At 32.5% G+C, this 27,909-nt stretch overlaps 2 protein-coding genes across 8 annotated transcripts in view; one reads left to right on the plus strand and one right to left on the minus strand.

The window, feature by feature from the left end:
• The window catches only part of LOC145279801 (large ribosomal subunit protein eL30-like), a 145,251-nt gene that overhangs the window by 65,617 nt on the left and 51,725 nt on the right, over window positions 1-27,909 (minus strand). The gene's annotated exons all lie outside the window — the stretch shown is intronic.
• The window catches only part of LOC145279798 (uncharacterized protein C8orf34 homolog), a 106,156-nt gene that overhangs the window by 10,230 nt on the left and 68,017 nt on the right, over window positions 1-27,909 (plus strand). For 4 of the 7 annotated variants that reach the window (XR_013868454.1, XM_080131132.1, XM_080131131.1 and 1 more), the window contains exons 4-9: window positions 1,515-1,583; window positions 5,566-5,718; window positions 8,323-8,436; window positions 15,419-15,591; window positions 22,415-22,581; window positions 25,830-25,978. Coding sequence is in view for 6 of the 7 variants with exons in the window: in XM_080131132.1 (XP_079987258.1) it covers window positions 1,515-1,583; window positions 5,566-5,718; window positions 8,323-8,436; window positions 15,419-15,591; window positions 22,415-22,581; window positions 25,830-25,978 (825 nt within the window). In the remaining variant the exon portion in view is untranslated. The remainder of the gene's footprint in view (window positions 1-1,514; window positions 1,584-5,565; window positions 5,719-8,322; window positions 8,437-15,418; window positions 15,592-22,414; window positions 22,582-25,829; window positions 25,979-27,909) is intronic. The other 3 variants (XM_080131133.1, XM_080131135.1, XM_080131136.1) reach the window with 3 other exon arrangements.

Here is a 27,909-nt window from a genome sequence, read left to right on the forward strand (position 1 = left end):
CGAGACGGTCAACTTTGAAACTTAGAATGTGAAACTTGAATTCTTGACTATGAAAACCACGACCGGTCGGGAGAAGAAATAAACCCATCATGTGTTTTTATAAACGTTGTCTTTGTGTTGTAATTCTACCAAAAGGTAAAGTTTAAATTGTCATTATATGTCTTGTATATTATGTGTTTTAAAATGTCTTTAAATACACAATATCTCCTCACTCAAAGAGCTTCTACACTTCTAAGTATGAACATTTTATATATATGAATCTTCATAACACGAACACAGAACGCAACATCCCTCTTAATAAGACTTTTAAAAAGTCCTAACAACAAAATGAACAATAACAACAAGAATAATAATAAATATATAACACACATGCAAATTGTAATAATAAATTAATTATTATATAATTATATGCCAACATTGGGGCAGAAACAATTGTACACTAGTTGTTACTAATAAAATTCCAATATTTTTGAAAATGAGTAACTGTATCAGTGCCTGTTCATTGTAACATGGTGTACTTATATATATATATATATATATATATATATATAATATAAGCAGGGTTACCCTGTCTTTCCCAAGTTAGAATGTGGGGTAGCATCATATGCAATATCATATTAAGGAAAGTTTACTTTAACAAAAACCTTGATGTTGTCAGCTAGATATCTTACTGAGCTATTTAGATGTATGTTAGTACTCTTAAACCAACACTTATAACAAGATTACTTTGTAAGATGTTAGAAAAGTGTCATTTGCTCTTTTAAAGGGCAGCTAGAAACTCAGAACTACACTTCAGTATGTTCACATGCAAATTGTACATATGAATACACTTATATTTAAGGTACACTACCTGGTATAGCTTCATTTTTAGTAGTGTTGGGATGATTAATCAGAATCGAGAATCGTAAAAATTTGAACTTTTGGGGTATCGGAAAGAGAAAAATCTGTGCCCATTTAACAAAGCCAAAAACGATTCCTTTAATTATCTTTTTTTTATTTGATTTTTTTCTAAAACAAAATCTTCTACTGATGGTAGTAATAACAAAATAAATATTTATTTATTTTAAAATACCAGTTAAACTAAAAGCTATAGATCACCTCCACAAATGTGCTTTTATGTGTTTTTACAATAATTGGAAAAAAATTTTTTTTTTAATTTATAGTTAAATACTTAGAGATTTATAAAGAATCAGAATCTGAAATTGTATTGGAATCAGGGAAAATATTGGAATCGTCCCATCACTAGTTATTATGGGCAGACATGTAACATAAGTTTAGGAAGTCAATTCAATGCAAATTTTTTTATATAAATAAACAAACATTTATTTGTTTAAAGATCAAGTTTTAACAAGCACACAGCGCCTTCATCAGGATAAAAATAGTTTGTTTTTCTTTTCTTTTTCTTTCCTTGTGGCATGTTGTCACTTGAAAAATAAGAATCCATGTGTTTGGTTTGAATTTAAACAATGCTTTTATTGCAGAGAAAAAAAATAATGTATTTGGATCTATTTCAGCTGTTCATGGTCAAAGCTCAGAAATTGTTAGTAAATCAGCTGCATTGGCTTCGTGGTCAAGAAAATCAAGTAAGGAAAAAAATCACTGATATTTATTTTAAAGTAGAGATCTACCTGAGATTGCTAAAAATAAAGAGGTAATAGTCAGCTAACTTACTTCCTAATTTCTGGCATAGCACTACCAGAAGCGGTGACAAGGGAAGTCAGTTTTCCTTCACTTTTATTGTTCTTCAGTATTTCTATTGTGAAGCGATTTATTGAAAGAAAATATAAGAAAAGGATTTTATTGAAAAATATACAATAAAAATTAACAAAATTATACAGATAAAAATAGCACAATTAGTCTTTATTTGCACTTTTAATAACAAAAGTAAAAAAAATAAAAGTTTTTATTTTATTTGAAATTTTATAAGAAACTAGCATTTCAGCCCGGCGTTGCCCAGATGTTTGGAGGTGTATGTTGAGCAAAAAAAAATAGTGGTAAATGTGTTTTAACTTTGACTCCTATTATGACCCCTTAACATTTATTATTTTGCACTCAAAGTTATTAAGTTAGATCCATGTCCGTGGAACCTATATCTAAAATTTCAAGTGTTTAGACCCAAAATTGTCAGAGGAGTTTGGTAGAGTTCTCAAAGGTCAAATCGTTGAACTTTGACCACTTAAGTCAAATTTCTGGCCGAAGACTGATTACAAAGATTTTCTCAAATCTCAGTACTCTGTATATCAAATTTTGAGTCTGTAGATTAAAATTGAGAGAGTTATTGCGTAGGCAAATATACACAGACACGTTCACTTTTATAGAGATAATAGCATTTCAGCCCGGCGTTTTCCGGGTGTTTGGATGTGTATGTTGAGCAAAAAAAAAAATAGTTGTAGCAGAAAGGCAGGCTCGAACCCGTACCTACGAAAAGAACGGGGGGGGGGGGGGGGTTGAACCGACGTCTTTGTCGTTACGCCCACCGCCAAACCGGAAGTGATGTAGGTATTATTTAAGGCTAAACAATAGAAAGGAGAGGATGACTTTCAAAATATCGGCAAAAAAGCGAGCTCCCCCCCCCCCTGTAGAAAAGTTAATAAATATTAATGCTTTTAGCCAATTTTTCGATATTTGTCGTCTGAAAGGTCGAACTTCAAAATGATACTGATCTTGTAAAAATCCATCGCCTCTGTCAAAAGTTTTAGGCACACATGCAAACATACATACATACATACATTTATATATTGGTAACTAAAAATTTTCGACCCAGACCGACTAAAAACCTTGCCCTATCTCTGAATACTCTTTATGTCAAATTTCAAATGTTTAGACCAGAAAGTGTCTGAGTAATTTGGTAGAAACTGCAGACGTCAAATTTTTTTTAACTTTGACCTGTATTATGACACCTTAACATTTATTGTTTTGGGCTCAAATAAAGTTATTAAGTTAGATCTATGTCCAAGAAACCTATATCTAAAATTTCAAGTGTTTAGACCCAAAATTGTCGGAGAAGTTTGGTAGAGTTCTCAAGTGTCAAATCGTTGAACTTTGACCCCTTAATAGCCAAATTTCTGGCCAAAAACGAATTACATATTTTTCCAAATCTCAGTACCCTGTATATCAAATTTCGAGTCCGTAGACTTAAAATTGGCAAAGTTATTGCGTAGGGAAATGTACACACACAGACACGTTCACTTTTATAGATACATAGATAGATAGATAGATTAAGCAAAAATATATACGTATACATAAATATATATGGAAACAATTTTGTGTTTACTATAAACTTTTTACGCAAATATTATGCAAGTATAAATCAAGTAGAATATCTGCATGAATATAATTACACGTAATAGTTAACTAAAGATGATCATCCCATAAGAAAACCGAAAAAAACTACTAGGGAATTAATTAAAATGAATGTTTAAAAGAATATGCAAATTAGCTAGATCTTTTGCTAGCGAATGCAATCCGACAACCCACATATAAGAAAATTGTATTTTCTTTTTAAATAAATAGAAAAGAGGTTTTTTTAATATGAATATCGATACACACAAAAGAAAAACGAATTTATAGGAGTATAGATAGATATATTTTTATGAAATTATAAAAATAAGTTTTAATTTTAAAAATAAAAGTTTTTTATTTGAATTTATATAATAAATATGTGTTTATGAAAGTATGAAAATAAAATTATTGAAATCACAATAGAAATATTGAAGAACAATAAAAATGAAGGAACTGATTTGCCTTGTCACCACTTCCGGTAGCACTATGCCAGAAATTAGGAAGTACATTAGCTGACTATAACCAATAAAGATAATGATGACCCTGGTAATACCTGGTTTGATATTAGCTCTGGCTGAGTTATGTCGGCTTCCTCCAGGAATATCAAATTCACAAGTGTTCTCCATACGTATGAAGATCCCAGTCATGGGAAGACAACTAACAGTGCCTAGCATTCCCAAATTGTCATCTATATGGCACTGGCTAGACTCCGTGTAGATTAACTTTGGTAATTTAATGAGAATCTGTGTGTCAACGTAATTATGCCATACAAAAATAAAGATAACTATCCCTAAATTAAATTTTATGGGCAAAATGTTTGCATTATTAAGAAGGGGATTTTCTCCTGTCCAAATGTATGAGATTCCTCCAATAAGTTTCCAGACTTTTTTTTCGTATTTTATTTTATTCATAGTACACACATGAAATTCTAGTCCCCTTTGAAGTAATCTCCTCCGGCTGCAATGCACTTGTTGTACCGTTCTAACAACTTCTGTAAGACCCCATGGACGTCCTCTTGTGTGAGCATGTCATCAATGACCCTCGTCACAGCCTCTCTCTTTTCATCAATTGTTTCATAATGACAGCCTCTAAGGTTTTCTTTGAGCTTAGGGCTTAGTCACAGGGAGCAAGGTCTGGATTATAGGGAGGTTGAGGAACTGTGTTGATGCCCATCTTGGTTAAGTAGTTTGTGACAGCGGTGCATTTGGACAAATTTCACGCAAATCTTCTGCATCTTCAGTTCCTCATGAATAATTGTGTGTACATTACTCACACTCACATCAAACTGTGCACTTAATGCCTCGATAGACACATGACAGTCCTTATCCATGAAATTCTTTATTTGGCCGATCAACTCTGGTGTTCTGACTTCCTTACTCCTCCCACACTTCTCATCATCCCTCACAGATTCCTTGCCTTCCTTGAACCTCTTATGCTACTAAAAAATTGATGCTCAATTCATGAAAGATGGTCCAAATGTTTGTCGCGATGTGTGTAGAAAAGTAGACTTGAATGGCATGGCCATGTTGAAAAAATTGATGAAAGTTTTTCAGTTTGTAGATATAGGATATTTGAGATAACAGGTTCAGTTCACAGGACCAGACCAAGAAAGACATGGAAAGAAGTGATAAAAATGGACCTGACCGAAATAGGGATAAATAAAAGCCCTGGCCAGAAGTAGTTTACTTTGGAAGTCATTCAATGTATGCTAGCATGTAAAACTGATATTAAATGAATGATGACGATGGCAGATAAAGAGACAAGTGCACATTGCAATTCCAAATAAATTAACAGGAAAACTCTTATACGTATCTTGCAAAAATAGGTATCTACACCGAGCACTAGGAAAAAATTATCAAGTAAAGTTTTAATTAAAAATATAAATCATTTTTATTGTATTTTACTGATTTACTCCCCATGATTTACAGATTTCTGCTCTTATTAATAATAAGAGCAGAAATCTGTAAATCATGGGGAGATAAATCAGTCTGTCATTTAATCAAGTAATAATGCATGGCAAATCGGAAAAATAAAAAAACTGGCTTTTTATTTTTAAGTAAACTTTTTTTACTCAATAAGTTTTTCTAATTATCTGGTTAAGATACTTATTTCTGCATGATACGCAAGTACATCAAAGAGTCTTTACTTGGAATGTGATTTTCACTTGTATCCAATAATGTATAAGCACCCAATTTTTTATCACACTCTGTTCAGGCCATTAATCATAACACTTACGAAAATAGCTTATTTAGAAGAAAATGTTTTTGTATTTTCCAAAAACAGATGAATTCCGTGCAGCAAGTGCTCCCATAAATAAGGACAGAGCTCATACAAAACTCAGTATACTAAAACCGAAATCCTCATTACACCCAAAACGACCAACTCAAGCTGACTCTGTGGATTTTACTGAAACGACAAAGTTGAAGACATCTCAAGGTAAGTGTTTAAAACACTCAAATAAAAACAAAACTTCTACACTTTAATCTTTTCACCTTCATTGCAAATGGTGTCACTGCAGTGTAATAAAAACTGTCATTACCTATAAGCACCCTGCTGAGTTTTAGTTTTGTCTTCTATAATATAAATTTCACCTGTCTGTTTATGCATGTATGTATCTTTGTATGCCTGCCTAAAACTTTCAACAGAGGCAATGGATTTTCATGAGATTGGTATTATTTTGAAGCTCAACCCTTCGGACGACAAATATCAAAAAATTAGTCAAAAACGTTAATTCCTTCTCCCTCAACTGGGCACTTTTCTACAGGGAGGAGTCAATTTTTTCATCAATATTTTCGAAAATCATCCCCTCTTTTTGATTGTCTAGCCTTAATTTAAACCTACATCACTTTTGGTTTGACGATAGACGCAACAGCAAAAACGTCACTTTTTTTTTTTTTTTTTTTAAACATTCTTTTCCTCATTCGCGGTACAGGTTCGAGCCTGCCTGCATACTACCACTTTTATTTTTTGCTCAACATACACCTCCAAACCCATGGACAATGCCGGGCACCCAGGCTAGTCTTGTCATGAAATAAAAATGATATAATTAATGGGATGGGCTTAATATAGGGTTTTCAATTGTCTTCCACAAAATCAAAATTTACAATTTTTAATGATTTAAAAGTTTTAATTATCTTGAATTGAAACAAAATCTCAGTAGTTGAATTAAGTTTTCACCCTTGAATTTTAACAAAACAACATGGTATTTCTAAAACAACATGGTATTTCCTAGTTCCTGTCTCACTCGTCATAAAATTTGATTTGCTTAGTTAAAAAAAAAACTACTTGATTAATTTACGTAATTTTTGGAATATGGCATCTTCATTCTGTAATAGGTATGTAAACTGTGTCCATCGTTTTATTGCAGATTACAAAATAATCAATATTTCAGTAAATATAAGTTATAAAAAGCTGAAAATTACACCATCCAAGGACTGTATTAAGGTGAGATAAATCCTAAAATTTCATCAAAATTCATGTTATATTTAAAAAGTTATGTTATTTTTTTAATATTCAAGGAATTTTCACTGTCCATCGCTTTATATCAGGTCTCATAAAATGCCAAAAAAAGGACGTTTAACAGCTACCGAGAAGCAGAGGATTATTGCAGGACTAGCAGAAGGACTCTCGATCATAAATTTAGCCACAGAACTAAAAAGGGATCCCCGAACTTTAGCTACATTCGTCAAGAACCCCAACATCAAGTCCAGGAAAGATAAGGGGACAAGGAGGAACCTTTCTTATCAGGATCTTCAAAAAATTCGTAGAGAGATTGTGCGCAACCCAAACAGCACCAGTGCAACAATTTTTGCGAAGGCTGGAGTCATACCAAGGTCCAGACAAGCCCGATGCAATGTACTGAATGAAATGGCAAGGAACATCAATCCTATTCCAAGGCCTCCATTGAGCCAAACCCACAAAGAAAAACGATTGGCTTGGGCACAAAAATATATGAAAATGGATTGCCAAAATGTTCTGTTTACAGATGAGGCTTGTGCTACCCTTGATGGACTGGACAGATGAGCCAAAGTTTGGAATCCAAATGGAACTCCAACGCCTTATAGATTTCATCGCCAACAGGGAGGTGGAGGCATAATGTTTTGGGCGGGAATTATTGGGGATAAGCTATGTGGACCATTCCGAGTGCCAGAAGGTGTCAAGCCTACACTGCCTTTCTAAATGAGAATTTGTTACCATGGCTAGATGATCTTCCCTTGTCACGTCGTTTTAAGATTATTTTTATGCATGACAATGCCCCATCTCATGCTGCTAGGGCAACTACATCCTTCCTTGGATCTCAGGGCTTTGTTGGAGAAACCCTCATGTCCTGGCCACCGTGTTCTCCGGACCTTAACCCCATCGAACACCTATGGTCAATATTGAAACGAGGAGTTTATGAGGGAGGAGAGCAGTTTTCTTCGAAGGATGCCCTTTGGAACAAAATAGTCGACGTTGCCAGAACCATTACTCCATCTCAGATCAAACAATTGACCTCCTCGGTGGACAAAAGGTTGTTTAATGTAATTTCAAAACATGGGGGATATGTGGACAAATAATTCGTTTGTTTGACACTTAGCCCTCGGGATGTGCGTTTGTTTTTGTTAATTTTCCCCAGAAAATGTGTTCAATATAAATTTATGATGCTTTGGTATTGTTTTATTGAGCTAAAACATTATCTTAGAAGACTTGCAATAAAGCGAATGACGGTGAAAATTCCTTGAATATTAAAAAAATAACATAACTTTTTAAATATAACATGAATTTTGATGAAATTTTAGGATTTATCTCACCTTAATACAGTCCTTGGATGGTGTAATTTTCAGCTTTTTATAACTTATATTTACTGAAATATTGATTATTTTGTAATCTGCAATAAAGCGATGGACACAGTTTATATTATAATGATTTGTTTGTATTTTCTGTATTCTTTTTTGTTTTTTTTAATTCAGTCGAATTCTAAATAACCAAAAAAGATTTTTCATTGCTTTACAATGATCGGCCTGATTGGCCAGATTCAGAAAATGATCATTATTTTTTCAGTTTCCCCAATCCCCAGTTCTAAGAAAACGAGTTCAGCACGAAAACCAACCCCCGTCATCTATCTACGTCATGCTTCATTAGATGATTTCCTGCAAACGACAAAAATGGCAGCAGGTTTTTTTGTTTTTTTTTCATTACAAATTTTTTTAAATATCCAATAATATTCTCATATTCACATAACCTTTTTATGATAAAAATTGTTAGACGCTTTCCGCATGCCTAACTTATCTGAATATTGAAAATTTTTCAAGCAGTTGTTCATATTCAGTTATTTTCTTCTGGATTTTTCAGCCGACATTTTCACCCAGATTATTTTTTCATGAATTATAATTTTCTTGGTGAAAATTTACAAGATTTATTGTTTTTGTAAAAACTTATTTAAATGAATAAATCCAAAAAGTTAAAATGGCCGATTTCAAAATAAATTCATTCAATGCCTCTGTTCAGTCTTGAAAAGAAAAAGGATACCCCTTGTAGGAGCGACTGTGCATGTAATTGTGAGGCAAGGGTTGCACAACCCCTTACCACACTTCTTCTGAATCGGTACTGTTTGAGTCCAGTGGCAAGGAGAAGTCTAGGACAATTGGAAACAATGCCAAGGTAAGCGGAGAGCACATAGAAGTCTCAAATGGTCACAGTACTGATCAGGTTCAACGTTGTTTAACTTCAGTGATCCAGTGAGAACCAGTATGCCATATACAAATTCAACTTCATGTAAAATATACATAATTTTTTTTTTTTTATCATCATCTTTTACATAGTGATTATTTACATACAATATAATGCCTTGGCAGGTGGTTTCATAACAACTGAACAGATACTACACTACTCCTCTGAAAGCCCGAATGAGGAGGTAATGCCTAGGAGGATAATCTCATGACAATAGAACAGATGTTACTGCCCACTATCCAATAAAAAAGAAAGATGCACCATGAAAACAGAGCAGATGCTACACTACCACCCTCAAAGAAGGAAATAGTGCCTGGGAGGATGGTATGATGGCTACAAAAGAAATACTACATTAGCTTCCTCCCCTTCCTCAAAAAAGGAAATAATGCCTAGGAAAATGGTATCATGACCACAGAACAGATACTGTGCTACCTCCATCCTTTACAACTACAAGGGCAAAATTAGACACAGTCAGTTTTTAATCTGATGAAATCTAGTTCCCCAAGAGTCATTTTGGATTAGGACAAAAAATGAAAATTGTCTTAGTCAAGAAGGAATTCTCCTTCACTGATCAAGGACAATGAAGATGAAGTGTTGTATCAGAACTGATACTACACTTTGCATTTGTCATTGATAAAAAGAGACAACATATGGTTGTTAATCTAAATGGACGAGGTATGGAATAAGGACCTCAGCCGACTTCACTACGAAGAAAGAAAGAAAAGGACGGTTTTCGGTTGACACCGGTTTGATCTTCACCTTCATATGTTCATGCAAATTTTTGTGACCAAGAGTGCATGTTTTTTATATATTTACGCAACTTTAATTAATTTTTGAATTGATATTTTTATTTAATAAAAATAAATAAAAAAAAATATCAATCTAGAGTACCTCATTTGGGGGGGGGCGCTTGAGTCGCAAGTAAATAATGTAATTAGTTTTTTTTTTTTTTTATTATTGTTTGCTTTTTTAATAAAAATATTAATCCAAATTTTGGTTTAAATAGTTTTATTAAAAATTTTTGTAAATATATAAACCCACTCCCCATAAAAAAATCAATTTTGATCGCAAATAAATAATATATTATTATTTTATTTATTTATTTTTTAAATAAAAATATTAATCCAAAGATTAATTAATGTAAATATTTTTAAAATATGCACTCTTGGTCACGAAAATCTGCTCGAACATACAAAGATGGTCAAACTGGTGTACAACTGAAATCTGTTCATTGTCTTTCTTTCTTTGTAATGAAGTCGGCTGGGATCCTTATCCTATACTTTCATATATCATCAAAATCAACCCACAAATTGCATTCTTTATCTAGTATATTGATTTCTCTCTAAAAATAATCCAGTGTGCTAGTAACCAAGTGTGAACAATCACAGTGACAGTAAGTAGTGCATGAACTCATCCCAACTAATCTTGTTGCTAAAAACATTCACACAGAATAAATAATTTTTACATTGAAAACAGTGCTCATAATTTGCTTACTAACGCATCCCTTTTAACAGCTTTTTTTTTTTTTTTTAAATGTCCATTTTTGATGTTCATTCATAAAAACATGATTTATTTGCTGTTTCACATTTTCAATCTTCATCAGCTTTGGCTAACAAACCAGAACCACAACAAGTAACATACAAATTCTATCGATCCAGTAGATATCTCACTGCAGATGCAATTCTTTATCTATATAAGAGCCAGGTATGTCCAAGGATGGAGTACTGTTGCCACATCTGGGCAGGAGCTGCTAGAAAGGACTTGTCCTGCCTTGATAGAGTTCAAAATAGACTTTGTAGCCTCGTAGGAGATGTCCTTTTCTCTTCCCTGCAACCTCTATCTCACAGAAAAGATGTTGCAAGTTTGTCTCTGCTTTATCGTTATTTTCATGGCAAGTGCTCAACTGAGCTTCAGTTTATAGTCCCCCCTCGCCAAACTTTCACAAGAAACACTCGTTTAGCTGAAAACACTATCAATAATTCCCCCCCCCCTCTTTATCTGTGCCTAAACCTAAACGTAGATTCCATGAACAAAGCTTCTTTCTTAGAACTGCACGCCTGTGGAATCGTCTTCCGTTTTCCTGCTTTCCAGCTGACTACAATATGGTTGTCTTCAAGTCCAATGTAAACAAGTTCTTTATGAGCCGTTCCACTTAAGTTAACAAATTTACCGAATTTCTATTACTAACGATTACTATATTGTCCAATTTCTACTGTACACTCTTAACCTTTATCCTCAAGTGGTCTCTGGCCTTGATAAGTGGTTATGCCTATATAAAAAAAAAAAAAAAAAATTGAAAACTAACAGGGACACCCGGCGTAGTCTGGTCATAAAGCACACTTAAATATGATATTTTAATTCTTGCAGATTTCGTATATATTATTATAGTTAATGTACCATTGATTTTTATATATGATAAAGTTATGATTTCAAAAATAAAAAAAAATCTGCGTGCATCAGCTTGAATCGAAATTGAAACCAAAACTTATGAAAAAAATGTATGTATATACAACTTGAGTTCCTTCAGCTATAATTGAAACTGAAACCAAAACTTTGAAGAATACTTGGTAAAATTATTTATTACAAGAAATAGAAATCCATTACAATCAAACGACAGTCACTCGGATGTAAGCGTGACACATAAAATAAATAACACATACGCTATCCTATTAATATTTACATACCAATTCAATTTTCATTTACTCTTTATAAACGCTCCATTAAGTAAAGGAGATAACTCTCATTAATTATAATATAAATCTCACTTGTCTGTTTAAATCTATGTATATTTGTCTGTCTACCTAAAACTTTTGACAGGCGACGGATTTTCACGACATCGGTATCGTTTTGAAGCTCGTCCCTTCAGATGATAAATATTGAAAAAACATCCGGGTAATGCCGGGCACTCAGGCTGGCTTAATTATAAATGATTTATAAGTTAACAATTGCGATCGTTTTATCAGTTTCTATTGTTTGCTTTTGTTTCTTGTTCTGTACTTATAAATGTGTACATGTTTATCATTTACTATCTATATTTAACTGGCGTCACCTAGAAGTCTTTTTCTTTTCATTTTTTTTTTTTAAACTAATGTTTTTAAACTCATTAATAAGTAAAAAAAAAATATCTGTTTCAGGGCAGATAAACTTAACAGAACAGTTTTGAATCACTTTTATTTTCTCAATATGAAGATATAATGCTACTAAACCTTATGCCTAGAATCCCTTTTCCAATTTTAATCCAAATTCATTACATGATTTTGATTCTAGAAAATGATTAAGAAGTTTTAGCTTAAGAGATCTTAAGAAGCAATTCACGTTTTCTCATGTTAATGTATTATCTATATAAAATATGCAAAGCCTTTCACACACATTTAAAAAAAAAAATGAGATTCATTAACAAAGCTGGAGCTTCTATATTATACAAACGAAAAAAAATATTAATTTCAAGTGAAACAAATTGTACCTACACAATTGCCAGGTCTCAAATAGTAGCATATCCCAAAATTATTAAAAACAATAAGGTAGAAAAATACTTACTAATGAAAAAAAGAAATTTGTGAAAGGAAGTGAAATCACTATATTATGCTTACTAAAAAAATAAATAAGTTGACAGGGGAGATAATTAAGTACTGTAACTTATGTCACTTGACGAACCTAATTCAAAATGCTGGATAAAATTTATTCCCCCATACAAAATTTATCGAAAACAGTTTTTCATTAATAATTATTTTTCTACCTTATCGATTTCCGTAACTATTTGCAACATGATAAATACATAGGTACTGTTTGTTTTACTTGAAATTCAATTTTTTTTTCATTTGTGCAATATAGAAACGCTGCAAAGCTTTATCTATTTTAAAATGAATTGTTCTCAAATTAAATTATGTCATCCCATCAAGTAAAATGGTGCGATTATATATATATATATATATATATATATATATATATATATATATATATATATATACACATTTCAAAAAGTGATATTCATTTTATTGATTTGAAAAAGATTCAGCTGACAAGTAAATTTTTTTTTTTTTGAAGACAGAAAATATTGTTTTAAAACAGGATTAAATAAAGAGACATTTTTGTTTTCTATCATTTAAAGAATATTTAACTGACAATGATAATTCTTTTTACAAAATTATTTTCATCCCAACAGACATAAATTATTTCAAACACTCATCAACATCATCACATCGTATGAATCCAAAGATTCTATTGTTGGCAATTGTTTTCCCCTATATTTTCTAATCCAAATTATTTTTAAAAAGACATTGGGTACTTCAAGGAGGGACTACGAGAAGGTTGCCAACATTCATTTTTTTTTTTTTTTGAATGAACTAGATTTGAACTTGGAACACCCAGGTCGTCAGTCTGTGTCATTAACCACTTTACCACTGTCACCTCCCATTATCAACAGTAAATGATACAGATTGATGTAGAACGTATTGTGGAATTTCCATAAGGCTTTCCAGTAAATATGAATATTTATAAAAATATGGATGCATAGAGGTATTACAATGCATTTTTTTTTCTAATCTAAATTTTTGGGAATAGAATCCCATCTTCAGAGATATTTTTATGCAATTTTATTCAAACTAGCAATCACACAACATTTCTTGCAGCCTGCACTGATAACATCATAAATGACCATAGAAAGGTTGATAGATCATTAAACACAAACAAACCAACCAACCAACCAACCAACCAACCAAACCATAACATCATAAAAAGACGTCAGAAAAAATATCTCTAAAGATGGGATTCTATACCCAAAATTTTAGATTAAATATTAAAAACAAATGCAATATAATGAGGTGATTTATAAAACTTGTGTTTATGAAAGAACGCAAGAAAGAAATTTATTTAGGAATTAAGAGTAGTTTTATGTTGTTGCTTTCATTAAATATTCATATTATTATTCTAATTATTATATATCTCCTATATATAACATTTTGATTGCAGAGTATATTATATATAAATAATAAATAAAAGATTATTGTAAGTTAAAATTTGAGGTTTGCTGTTAGATAAACACAAAATCAGTTCAAATTCGGTGGTCATTTGGCTTTGCTTTGGCTTCTTTCACATGCTGACATTTTTTGAGTGTTCTTTTCTCAATTTCAGATGCATAATAATAACTGGACTTTTTATAGAAATGATTCCCCATTAAGTAACATATAATGAAACCACTTTTACTGCCTAAACAGATTTTTTTCCTGTGTTCTTCCATGGCCGTGATCTTTATAAATTACCTATAACGGCTTCTATGTTTGCATATTTTTAAATTTAAGCAATGCTTCAAAAATGGACAAAGTCTGTAAATTATAAATATTTACACTGATGAGGACAAAAGGTAAACAACATAAATCTTTGGTTTTTGTCCAGAATTCTCCCAATATTAAAAAACAAAAATAAAGAAAAATCTGTTTGATATATGTATCAATGACGGAATGAAAATATTATATTCCAAAAACCACATAAATTGATCAAGAAGTTTTATTTTTAAACAAGAGAATCAAATTTTATGAGTATTGGATGAATGACTGTTTTGCCCACCATTTTGAAAAAGAAAAAAAATCTCAAGAAAACAAAGAGAGATAACTTAACAATATTTCGCTCCTTGTACAGTTTAATCAAGACATTAAAAAATGAAAATATCAAAAAAAAGTTTATATTGTACGTATCTGTTATAGAATGAAGTTCTCTGAAAAAAAATTTCACTTAATTTCATTAAGTAGTTTTTTTTTTTTTTTTTTTTTTTTTTTTTTTTTACAGCGAAAAAGTAATTTGTTATGACATTGAGCAAAAGGTTCAATTTTTAGGAAGAAAAGCTATTATTAAAGATGAGCAGGAAGTGTCGACACTTTAAATTGAGATCTCCCCGTGGTGTGTTCTAAAAATCCAAACAAAAATGAAAAACTTCAAAGATTTCTACCTGTAACGTGCTGTCATAAAAACGTGTTTTTCCACTGTAAAAAAAAATAATACTCAAACAAATTAAGTGAAATTTTTTTTCGGAGATCTTCAGTTCAAAACGGATACGTACAATATAACCTTTTCGATATTTTCATTTTTTAATGTCTTGATTAAACTGTACAAGTACCAACATTTCATACTAGATTTATGTTGTACTGCCTACAAATTTCCATTAATTGCCTAAAAATGATTTTCTTTATAAAAATAAAACTATTTGATCAATTTACCTGATTTTTGGAATACAATGTTTTTTGTTTTGTCACAGATACATACAATATAAATATTTTTCTTTATTTTTGTTTTTTAATATAGGGGAATTCTGGACAAGAACCCTTTCTTTTATTTAACTATTAAAGCAATTTTTAAAACTGAGGGAATTCATTCATTTGTGATTGTGATCAAGTCTTTTGTGTTTTACTTTTGTAATTATTAACTGTTTCTGTAGACCACAAAAAAAAGCCAAGTTGGAATGCGGACACAAAGTTAAAATCAAGAACCTTTGATTGTTTAGATGCAGATACGAAGACAAGCAGCTCAAAATCATTAAAACCTTGCAAATCAGAATCAACTTCTCAGACTAAAGACTCAAGAAAATCTTGGGCAATGATAGGCATGAACGTAAGTGGAAAAATTTGTTTATATTTTATCATGTTCTAAATAAGAACTGTTAAGTTTTGAGACATTGTGTTGAACAAAGATGGCGGCGTAGTTCAGATCAGTAACCAAAATGACGACCAAGAATCAAATGCGGTCCGTGGCGTAATTAACCTCTTAAGTTCTGAGATATTATGCTGAACAAAGATGGCGGTGTAGTTCAGATCAGTAACCAAGATGGCGGCATAGTTCAGATCAGTAACCAAGATGGCGGCAAAGAATTAAATGCGGTCTGTGACGTAGCAAACGACGAACTGATTGAATCCAAAATTCAACAATTTTTATAATAATTTTCATTGGTTGTTTAGCACAGCCGTTGGTTATAAAAATGATTGGTGAATCCATTCGTCTCATATCCCCATTACAAGTCAACACACCCCCTTTTTTGATATAATGGAAAAATCCTTTCGGATTCAATTTTGGTTTCATTTGAGAAAAGGAAAAGGAAATAAATAAATGAACAAAGAAAAATAAACCAATAAAATAATTGTTTTTTTTTTTTTCTTTTTCTTCTTCTGGTTTTATGGGAATTTGTCTTCGGTCAAAACGAATTATTAATATATTGGTATAATGTGTGCAAAAAGAAGCCTTTTTTTTTTTTTTTTTGGATACATATAAAAATAAACACTTCAAATATATATAAACATACAAATAGAATACTTTTCAAATACATATAAACATATGCACAAAAATTCACAAATATACATGTTTTGTTTTAACAAACGTTTGCCTCCCCCCAAAAAAAAGGAAATACAAAAAGAACTATTTGACAAATAGGAAGTTTACAAAAGAGTTTTAACAAGTGTTTTTTTTTTTTTTTTTTTTTTGTAACAAAAACTGGAAACATTATGTTAAGTATTAATTGGTTAATGTAGTTAGTAAGGTAGAAATGGTCGCAGTTTAACGTCGTGCCCGGGACAATTTACAATTTTTTTTTTTTTTTTTTTTGGTGTGATTTTAACTGTTCATACTTCTCCTTTTGGGTTTCTGAAAAGAGATTTATTCATAATTAGATTCCAAAACGTTCGGTTATAAAATGTCTTAATTTTATTCTTTTTATAGGTTTAATGAAAATGTTGGCTATATTATTCTGACGTCACATAAGTAAGAGTAATAGATTTTTTCTTATTTCATCCCTTATAAAATGATATCTGATATCAATATGCTTCGACCTTTGATGAATCATAGAATTATTTGCTAAGATACTGCTCTGATTATCACAATGAATTACTATCGGTTTTTTGCTTAGATCTGGTTTTAAAATAGATTTTTAGAAGGGTGTTCAGAAAAATTGCCTATTGCGCGGAATGAGTAAGAGCCACATATTCTGCTTCACAAGTAGAAAGGGCAACAATTTGTTGCTTTTTAGTTTTCCAAGAGATCATAGGTCCAGTCTTTGACAGTCTAAAACAATACCCCGCTATACTCTTTCTATCCTCAGAGTTAGCCCAATCTGAATCCGAAAATCCTTCTAAATTTAGAAGATATGTGGATTTTTTAAATCTTAAAGATTGTTCCTTGGTTCCTTTTAGGTAACGAAGGATTTGTTTTGCATGATTTATGTCTTTAATTGTCGGTTTCGATAAGTTTTGAGATAGCTTTGTTACAGTGTAACATATGTCAGGCCTTGTTGCGATCATCAAGTAGATGAGGCTCCCTACCATTTCCCTGTATATTCGGTTATCTATGAATTTTGTTTCGGTCCCTATATTTTTATTTATGTCCATTTCGACGGGAGTTGAACGCGGCTTACAATCTTGCATTCTGAACTTGAGCAGAATTTTTTCAATGTATCGTGATTGGTTCATAGTTATAGTTTCATTTTCACAGGTAAATTTTATACCGAGGAACCATGACAGTCGTCCAAGATCGGCCATTTAAAATTTTTTATTTAATTCATTTTTAAGATCTCTTAAAGTGTTGTCACAGTTTGAGGCGAGTAATATATTGTCAACCCAAAAAACCAAAATCAACAATTTATTACCTACATTTTTGGTATACATGCACACGTCTACGGGACATTGTTTGAATTCTTGTTCTACTAAATAATTATGGAGTGTTAAATTCCTATTGTGTGCACTTTGTTTTAGTCCATATAATGATTTATTTAATTTCCACACCCAATTTTATTTTTTATTTTAAATCCCTCTGGAGGGTAAATGTAGATTTCACAGTCAATCGGAGCATTTAAATAAGCATTTTTTACATCCATTTGATGCATTTTTAAATTGTATTGAGTGGCAAGTTGTAATAAAATTCTAATTGTCGTTAAATTTGTCGTTGGTAAAAATGTTGCACAATATTCCACTCCAGGAATTTGTGAGAAACCTTTCACCACAAATCTTGCTTTAAAAGTTTCACTGCCAGAAGCTGTGATTTTTTTGGAAAAAACCTAGCGTGAAGAAATTATATTTTTATCTATTGGTTTTGCCACTATTTCGTATGTGTTGTTTTCAGATAAAGCTTTCAATTCGGATACCATAGCTTGTTCCCATTCTTGGTGATTTTGTGAATTAATCGCCTCATAACTTTCCGGTGCGCTGTTCAACGAATAACAGTAATCCACAGCGTAATCTTGTATCTTTTCAATTTGTAAGAAGTCTGTCCTTTTTCACTCCCTTATTGGGTATCGACGTGTCTGGTTACTGTTTTCGTCAGAAGTACTGTAATTGTCTTCGTTGTTAATATTTTCATTGTGATCGATTAAGATGCTAGGCAATATTTCACGTTTTTCATTCACTGGATCGCCATTTTTTAAATTTAATGTATCATTGAATTTTACACATCTAACCCTTTTTATGACATTTTGAGCTGCAAAGTAGATTAAGTATGCCGGACTATTTTTATCGTAACCTACGAAAGTACCTTTTTCGCTTTTAGTATTTAGTTTACTGGTGTTTTCTATAAATGCAAAACAATCAGAACCAAATAGATGCATTCTGTTCATTTTAGGTTTTTCCTAGCCTCTTATTAAACGATCTATTTCTGATATATGCTGCTGCCATTAAAGCGTATGTCCATAAACTATGTGCTAATTTCAATTCGATAAGTAGGCATCTTGTCATCTCAAAAAGGGTTCGCCATGCCCTTTCAGCTGTGCCATTTTGGAATGGGGAGTACGGCGCCGATTTCTCATGTTTAATACGGTGATTAATTAATGGAAGTTCAAAGTCTTTACTAGTAAATTCAGTCCCATTGTCTGAGCGAATACATTTTACTGAACCGTACGGGGCAACATCAGCTAAATATTTCTTAGTGGCGAGGATAGTGTCGGATTTGTTTTTTAGAAAATAAACCATAATTAAACCGGAAAAATCATCAATAAAGTTCAAAACGTACCTTAGATTGTTTCTCCCCATCGGGCTGATCGGACCTGCTAAGTCACAATGCACAAGTGAGAGAATTTTCGTAGCTTTTTTGTCTGGCGTTCGGCTTATATCTTTTGTCATTTTCCCCTGTGCACACACATCACAATTTGGGAGATCGTCTGAAGGTATTATTTTCATGCCTTCGACTACATTTGGTAATTTTTTAATATCAGCTGTATTGCAGTGTCCTAAAATTTCATGCCAGGTTTCCAAGTCGTGACAGGCAGTTTTTGAGGGAACCATACATTTTAAATAATATAGTCGGACATTTTCTTTAATGTCAAATACAGTTCCATTGGGGTATGTCAATTTTGATGTATTTTGGCCAAATTGTATATTCGCGCCTTGTTTAATTGCAGCCTGCACGGAAAATATGTCTTGCTTAAATACAGGTATGAACAGAGCATTTTTTAGAATACAGTTACAGATTTCGTCTTTATTATTTTTTAGGTATATTTTAGCATCGCCTCTTTTCAAGACTATATCATTTATTTGACTACCGTCGGCAAGTTCGACAAAATGACTTTGAGGATTAAAGTTTGAATCAAAATTAATAAAATCAGATTCCTTGGTGATAACATGTGCTGTAGCACCACAGTATACAAGGAGATTTTTACCGTTTGTGGTATTGTCAAAGTTATATGTGAATAGAAATGTATGTTCTTCCTCAAAGTTCTCAACGTTTTTTTACGGAGTCCATTTTAGAGCGTTTATATCGACATTGGAAACTTTTGTGGTTGGGTCGTCCACAATTATAGCAGATAATTTTATTCTTTTTCTTGGGAAAATTACTTTTGGAGAATACGTTGCGGTGAGGTGCGTAATTTGGTGGTGTCTGCTTTCGAGAAGCATTTTTGAACTTCATAATATTGCTGGAGTTATTATTGCCCACGAGCATATGATTAGTCTCTTCAATGCCACTTTAAATTCACTGAAATTTATGGGTTTGTCTTTCTGAGTTATAACAGTTGTAAATGGTTTAAAATCGGCTGGAAGTCCCTTGAGGGTCATTGATATCAACAAGCTATCGCTTATTATTTCACCTGAGAGTTTTAAGGCATTGGCAGTTGTTTCTGCCCTTATGACATAGTCGGTAATCGTTTCATCCTCGTTACGTTTCAAAGAGATTAATTCTGTATATAGCGATATTATTTTCGGTTTCCCTGATGATAAATAATGTTCTCGTAATATGTTCAATGCTTTCCTCCCATCATCCAATGCATCTCTTATAATTAGAGACAGACTTCTATCGTCTAAACATTGAATCAGTTCTGCAAAACAGTCGCGGTTTTTTCGAGAAATTCGGGGTCGTTTGGATTCTCTGTTGTAGATTGTATGACTTTGTGTAGTTTTCGAATCCTTAGATATCCCAGAAATTTTACCTCCACAATTCAAATTTAGATTCCGATCCATCAAAGAAAAGACGGTGGCTGGGCCCATAACCTGTTAAGTTTTGAGACATTGTGTTGAACAAAGATGGCGGCGTAGTTCAGATCAGTAACCAAGATGGCGGTGTAGCTCAGATCAGTAACCAAGATGGCGGCGAAGAATTAAATGTGGTCTGTGACGTAGCAAACGACGAACTGATTGAATCCAAAATTCGACAATTTTTATAATAATTTTGCGACGTTTTCATTGGTTGTTTAGCACAGTCGTTGGTTATAAAAATGATTGGCGAATCCATTCGTCTCATACCCCCATTACAAGTCAAAAACTTTTTACAAGAACAAATACCTTGAAGACATTGCCAAGGTTGCTGAAAATAAGGTGGGCTCTCTCTACTGTGCTAGAAAATCACTCACATTCGAGAGTATCCTTTATCCCTACAAAGCTATCATTCACCCATGCATTGTTACCACATCTGGGCTGGTGTATCTACAATGTCTCTCACTTTTAGACAGGGTCCAAAATTGATTCTTCAATCTAATAGGACCCGCACTATCAATCAAGCTCCAACCTCTGTTCCACCGCTTCAGTGCTGCATCCCTGTGCTTGCTTAACAAGAATTTTAATGGAATGTGCTCTGACAAACTCGTAGAACATGTGCCCCCCTTGATGTGAATACCCTCTCACTAACCCGACAAGCAGCAAAATCCTACACCTTCACCTTGATGCCAGAGAGCTTTCTACTCTTATAGTTTCTTCCCTTGAACTACTAGACTTTGGAATTTCCTCTCGGTTTCCTGCTTCCCCAACTGTACTAACATGCAGAAATTGAAATGTAATGTGAGCAGATATCTCATTGCTCAACTCGCTGCACAGTGTCCCTGTAGATATGTTTCCAATTAGTAGCCGCTTATGTCCAAATGGCAATGTCTTGTTTCGGGTGAATAATAGTAAAAAAAAAATTCTTAAGATGCGTCCAGTCTAGAAAAGTAGCAAAGGCACCTTGAGTTTACTCATAACTCTTGCTTCCCTCATTATTTTTTTTAGTCCTCACATTCTATAGGTGATATTTCTGACAAAAGAGGAAGAATTGCTGTTTTTTGATTCAGAATCTATCCATCTAACACTTACTGTTAGTTTTAGACCTTGAAGAAGTACTTTTATTTTTTTTCATTTTTGCTCCTTAGATCAAGTGGCTTCATGCCTTGTCATGAACAAGTTCTATAAAAATAAATTCAATCTGCATGTTTAGCAATGAAAATGCTATTTCAAGCTTAAGCATCAAGTATTGTTACCACATCCGATTTTTATAAACTACCTCCGTAATGCAAATGTGTCTGAGATGGCTCTGACAACACCACGCTCTATTTTGAACATGTGTGAAAAATTAGCACATGCATGTCCAAGGTAATGGTCAAATCACCAGAAAATTAACTCCAGTCTGTAGTGGAATAGGGACATAAATGGGTGATAACTTTTAATAAAGACACTAAGACAAAGCTCCTTTCTTTCAACAATTATAAGAAACCTTTTCAACCACTAATTGCCATGTCTAATAGCTCCCTAGTTCATCATTCAAACTACATTCACAGATAACATGGATTGGAACAAATACATAGAAAGCATTCAAAATTCCATGCAGATTTTTGAGTTGGACAAGATACAGCTGAAAAAGGTTGGAGGTTAGATTAATCAATGAGAACAGTAGTCCAAATAATCCAAATCCATGTAATATTACTTGCATATATTTTTGCAAACGTAAAAATACACTTGTGGATAGGAGGTGAGCTAATTATTTTAGTTTTACTACTTAGTTTAAAATCAATAAATATTTATCAGTTTCTTATTAATAGGAGTCATGGAAAATTAAGTCTTAAAAAAAAAAACAAGAAATAATTAAAGAATTTGTATTTTCGCATTAGAAAACGGCACAATTTTTCCAATTCCAATACCTGAAAAGTTTTGACGTTTTTTCCAATTCCCAATTCTGATTAATCGTCCCAACACTAACTGGTATGATACATTTTCTATAGGATGCTGCTGGTGACTCATTTCAAGATGGCTGCTACACAGGTCCGAAGGTGTCTCAGCGATTAAAAATTGAAGAAGATGATCTTTTGTCTGAAGAATCAGTTGTGTCTAATCGAGAGAAATTTTATCAAGAAGAATCTGTGACAAAGAAAACGCCACTGTATAGCGGGTAATTTATATTTGAATTTTTAAACTCACAAAGCAAGATAGCATCCCTTTTCCCTTCACATTTGTAGAGTCAATGTTTACATGCCAGTGTACAAAATCAAAATGCATAAACGCATTTGTATGCATCATGGACCAATCAGAAAACTTATTTGAAATGGTCTTTCTGGGAGCTACCTAAACCCTTTAAAAAAACAAATTTTCTTTCAATAAACTAGTGGAGCCCAGTTGACCCGAGTTTACAGATTGGTGTCACTGACCCTTCCCTCAGTAACACTTCTCTCTACTCACACACACATAAACATTAATGAACACACAGACACATACAACTCATCAACTTATTATCATCTGTCAATCTATTAAACTGTTAAACCTTATTCATTGAAATATTCCCAAACCTTATCACTGAAATATCTTCTAATATGAAAAACAAAAAAACATTGACTCTTAAAAACAACTTTCAATGAATTATAATTTATTTAATTGAGCAGAAAAGTTTTAAATACGATTTTCCTGAGCCCTGAAATTCACATCCCTTAATCGATCCAGATTTCCATTAATGTCTCCACTAATGAAACCTCTTGTTTTTACAAGAACTCTAAAAATATTCAGAACTTTTTATGTTTTCCTATTGCAGTAAACCTTCCATTTTAAACATATATAAATTATCTCTTTTATTAATATATGCCTTCTGAACTTATTATTTTGTTTTGTTTATCATATAACAATGTCTCACATTTTTCTCACATTTGATTATAAAACCTGCAAATCTTTTTCACTGAAAATATTTCTCTGAATCCAGCTCCTCCCAAAAATATCTCCCTTCTTAAAAAACGTAAAAACCTCCAAATACTATGAACACATCCCTAACAACTAATAACTTCCTCCCCATACACGCACTTCCAAAATCTGCTGCTGCTGCTGTTTTGTTAAACAAGTCAGACTTTTGCATAAACTTCATAAGGATTGTGCCTTTGGATTGTCTGGTCTGCATGAAGTCCTCTTTGTTAGTCACAATTATTTGTTAACCTCTAAAGCTGCAAGTATTTACTACCAACACATAAAACAGTGAGGCTCAGTGGTTGCATTCTAAGTCAAGTTCAATTTGACCCAGAATACTCAAAGGAATGATTTGTTTCTTGCTCTTCCAGATTCATTATAATCTGTTATCTATGCTTTGTTGTTTTTGTTGTAGTTGCTGCTGTTGTTGTTGATGAGACAGAGTGAGCGAGTCTTATTTTTGCATAGAACTTACTAAGATTGTGCTTCAGGATTGACTGATTTTCATAAAGTCCTCCTTGTTAGTTATTAACTAGCAGAATTGCAGGGTGTTTACCCACAATATCAAGAACTGCAAGGCTCAATGGTTGCATATGGAGTCAGGGAAGGTTTAGCTCAGAATACACAAAGAAATGATGTAGAAACAATGTTACCACCTTCACTCCATTGATTTAATATCCCGATTCTGACACATGCAGAATCAGAGACGACCAGAGAAGGATGACAGATCCTGATGCTAAATCCTCCTGGATTTTCACTAGAGTGCTGAGAATCAGGTCGCCAGTCTGACTCTAATATTCCTTGAAGACAAAAATGGTAGTCCTTCAGGAACCACTCATTTTTTTAAAAGCATTTTTCAACAAGACTAATGAACAAGAATATGAATATTAACAAAATAGATAAGAATTTTAAAGTTTTGTATCCTTGCATCTTTGGTGCATAAATGAAATAATTTTTTAAACTTATAACTTTTTAAAGTAAAACCTCCCAAAACTGTTATGAACACATCCCTAAAAACTAATGACTTCCTCCCCATCCATGCACTTCCAAAATCTGCTGCTGCTTTGTTAAATGAATCAGACTTCTGCATAGAGCTCACAAGGATTGTGCCTCAGGATTGTCTGGTCTGCATGAAGTTCTCCTCGTTGGATGCAGCTATATATTCTTTCAATCATAGGCATGTCTCTTTTCTTCCTGGGATTCTCATGGATTGCTCTGTTCTTGAGGAGAAATTGGTCTTTCTTTCTCATCAAATCTTTCTTGGAATTCATATATTGGATCCATTGCCCTTCCTGTTTCTCCTAACATCACTTCTCTCTGTCGCTCTAAACACTATCTCACACCTGAATTATCTATAGCTATTAGAGCATGTACGGAGTACTGTTGTCATATTTCGGCTGGTGAATCTCTGTCCCATTTGAGAACTCTTAATACGATGCAGAAACATATCTGTAATTTGATTGACCCCCCCCCCAATCATTTTTTTCTGCAACCTTTCTCACAGATGTGATGTTGTTAAACTTAATCTTTTCTATAAATACTATTATGGCATGTGTTCTTCATAATTGTCTAATCTATTTCCTGCTTCTTTTGTTCCAGCTTGTTTGATTTGTTGATCTAGTGGTCTCGATTGGTTTGTTGTTTTGATGAATTTCTTTTCGGGATTTACAGGCTTGTGGAGCTCACTTTCTGCTCTGTTTTCCTCCTACCTATAGCTTTGGTCTTTTCAAGACTAAGGTCGATAGACATTTCCTATCTTTGCGATATTCATCTTTCATTCTTGTTATCTCCTTACATCAATTGGCTTCATGTCTCGTCTGAGTGATTTCTATATAAAAATGTCTCTTCTAAAGTGATTTCTATATAAAAAAAAATAATGATAAACTGTTGGTTTTTGTCCTCGATACAGAGAGCAACAAAACTATGAAGTTGCATGCGAAGTCAGGGAAAGTTTGGTCCAGAACACACAAAGGAATGGTGCAGAACCAATGTTGTCAATTTTACTCTAATGATTTGTGGGTTCACGCCTGACACATCTTAACTTGCTGCATACAGAAGCAGAGATGACCAAAGGACAATGGATCCTGATGCTGGCTCCTCCTGGATTTTCATCAGATCTCTCTTAGCCATGTTTCATCCTTAATACTGTTAGATGTCAGATCTATCTTCCATGGGTGGCCTTATAAGGAACCAAAGTTCAAGAGGTCATAGCTCTGATGCTACCAAATTGTCACCATCCATAACATTGAGGAAGAGTTGATTTTCGGAGATCATGCTGCTACTGCTGCTGTTGTTGTTGAGTATCATTGATTCATTAATGAATCAGATGATTATTGTTGGCATTCATTTTCCTGATATCTTTCATGTAGGAATGTTGGTTTTTGTCCTGAATTCCCTCTATATTAAAAAATAAATAAATAAAAATCTGTATTCTGTACTTACCTGTGACAAAACGAAAATGTTTATTTTCAGGCGTATCAGTAACAAACGAGCCATGACTGAGAAGCATAAGGAAAACCTTGAAAAATTGTTGAAAGAAAAGCAAAATATTCCCCTTACTTCACCCAAGACGGCCACAGACACTGGTTATGAAGATACGGATAGTGCAGTGGAACTACTAGGTCTGTTAATGTTCCTTGTTTTTGTTTTGTTTTTGTTTTTGTTTTTTTAATTAAAAACTAAAATAACACCTGTCTTAGGATGGGTAAAATTAATTCCTCAAAAAGAACAGTTTTGGTTCATTTTTACATCTCCTTAGAAAGATTAAAATCCAAATATAATGATATTAAACCTTATATCTATAATCTGTATTCCAATTTTTCACAAAATCCATTACATGGTTTGGATTTGAGAAAATGTGTAAAGTCTAAAGCTTGAGCTTAAGGGATCCAAAGGAGATGTTGAAATTCATGGAATTGTGCTTAATTGATGTCTAATGACTATGGATCCAATCTAGTGAGAATCTGATATATTTAAAGTTTTAAACAAGGCATTGTCTCCATATTATGCTCCTTAATACACAAAAGAAATTGAAATTTGAGGAATATTTATTACTTCATGTCTGATACATATTGTTAAAATTTTACAAAAATTGGAGATGTTTAAATTTTCACAAATTGCTTCTGCACACTTTTTAGTCTCTTTGCATAAAACTTAAAGTAATTACAGCCCAGCCTACCCACTCTTTCATTCAGCTGTTGTGTTCCAAAATTCATAATGATCGGTTAATTAATTTAGAAATTAATTTTGTACATACAAACTTATAAACATATATATTTATATTGATAGAGATTAGCATAACTACCTGACATTGCCCAGGAGTTTTTTACTTTCATTTCTTTTCTTTAATTATGTAATTTTTTTTACTAAGTATTAAAAAATTAGCATTTTAATAGTTAAACTTAATTATTATTGGCTAGTTTGATTGTTAAATTGGTACTTGTGCAGAATTTCAACCAGGCGTAACTAACTAGCTGCTCATCTTGTATTTTTTTCTTTTTTTGTAACTAATGTAAAGTAACCTTTTCTTTTTCAACTATTTTTTTGTCAAACAAAATTGGACAAAATTAATAAGATAACCAATTTTTTTTGTTTTTCATATTTTTTTTAACAAAAGTTTTTTTAAAAAAAAGCACCTTTTTATATGTGTTTCATGTATTGCTTTTTTTTTTGTAACTAATGTAAAGTAAACTTTTTGGGGGTTATTTTTTTCTTTTCATGAATAATTTTTTCCTTTTTTTAAATTGGTACTTGTGCAGAATAGGGCTGGGCAACTGTTTTTTTTTTGTTTTTTTTTATTAAATTAAGACAGCTAGGATATTCCCATAGGATTTCATCCTGGTACACCACTTGATTTATTGCTTGTTTCTCCCCCCCCCCCAATATTTTCCTCAAAGATCGTCTGCTCCTTTGGCTGATTAGCATTTTACAGTTGAACCCGAATTCATGATGTCATGTTCTGAGCAAAGCTGAGCAGATGTTTAGTTATGTCTGGTTCAAATTCTGCACAAATACTGATAAATTATTAGTTGAAATAAATTGTTATAAAACTATAACTAATTTTGTAAATATATTTTAATCCCTATAGCATTATCGGATTTAAATAGCTTCTAACATTTACTAAGAATTTTTAATCCAGAAATGACTTTTTATATGATAGCTGAAAATACTTCCAAAATTCCTTTCAAATTTTAAAGGGTCACAAAGTAGTAAATTCTTTTTGTTTTGTTCAAATATTAATAAAAGATGAAAATGGCTGACTTTTTAATGAATAACCTGAAATACATACTGGTGGATTTAATTTCGAGTTTTGTAATTAAGTTTATTTTTTAAATAGTTTTTAAAATCTCATTTTATGCTAATAATTTCAATAACTATTTGGTTAATATTAAATTAAAAAAAAAAGAAATAATTCAGTGTGTACTTATCGAAGTTGCATTATATATGCATAATCACATTGACATACCAGTTCTTGTTAGATCACCAAAGTTAAGCAACATTGAGCCTTGTCAGTATCAGATGGATGACCATTTGGGAATACCAGACACTGTAT

Source organism: Euprymna scolopes, chromosome 7 (genome assembly GCF_053919585.1).
Source record: "Euprymna scolopes isolate OS-2025 chromosome 7, ASM5391958v1, whole genome shotgun sequence".
NCBI classification, from domain to species: Eukaryota; Metazoa; Mollusca; class Cephalopoda; order Sepiida; family Sepiolidae; genus Euprymna; species Euprymna scolopes.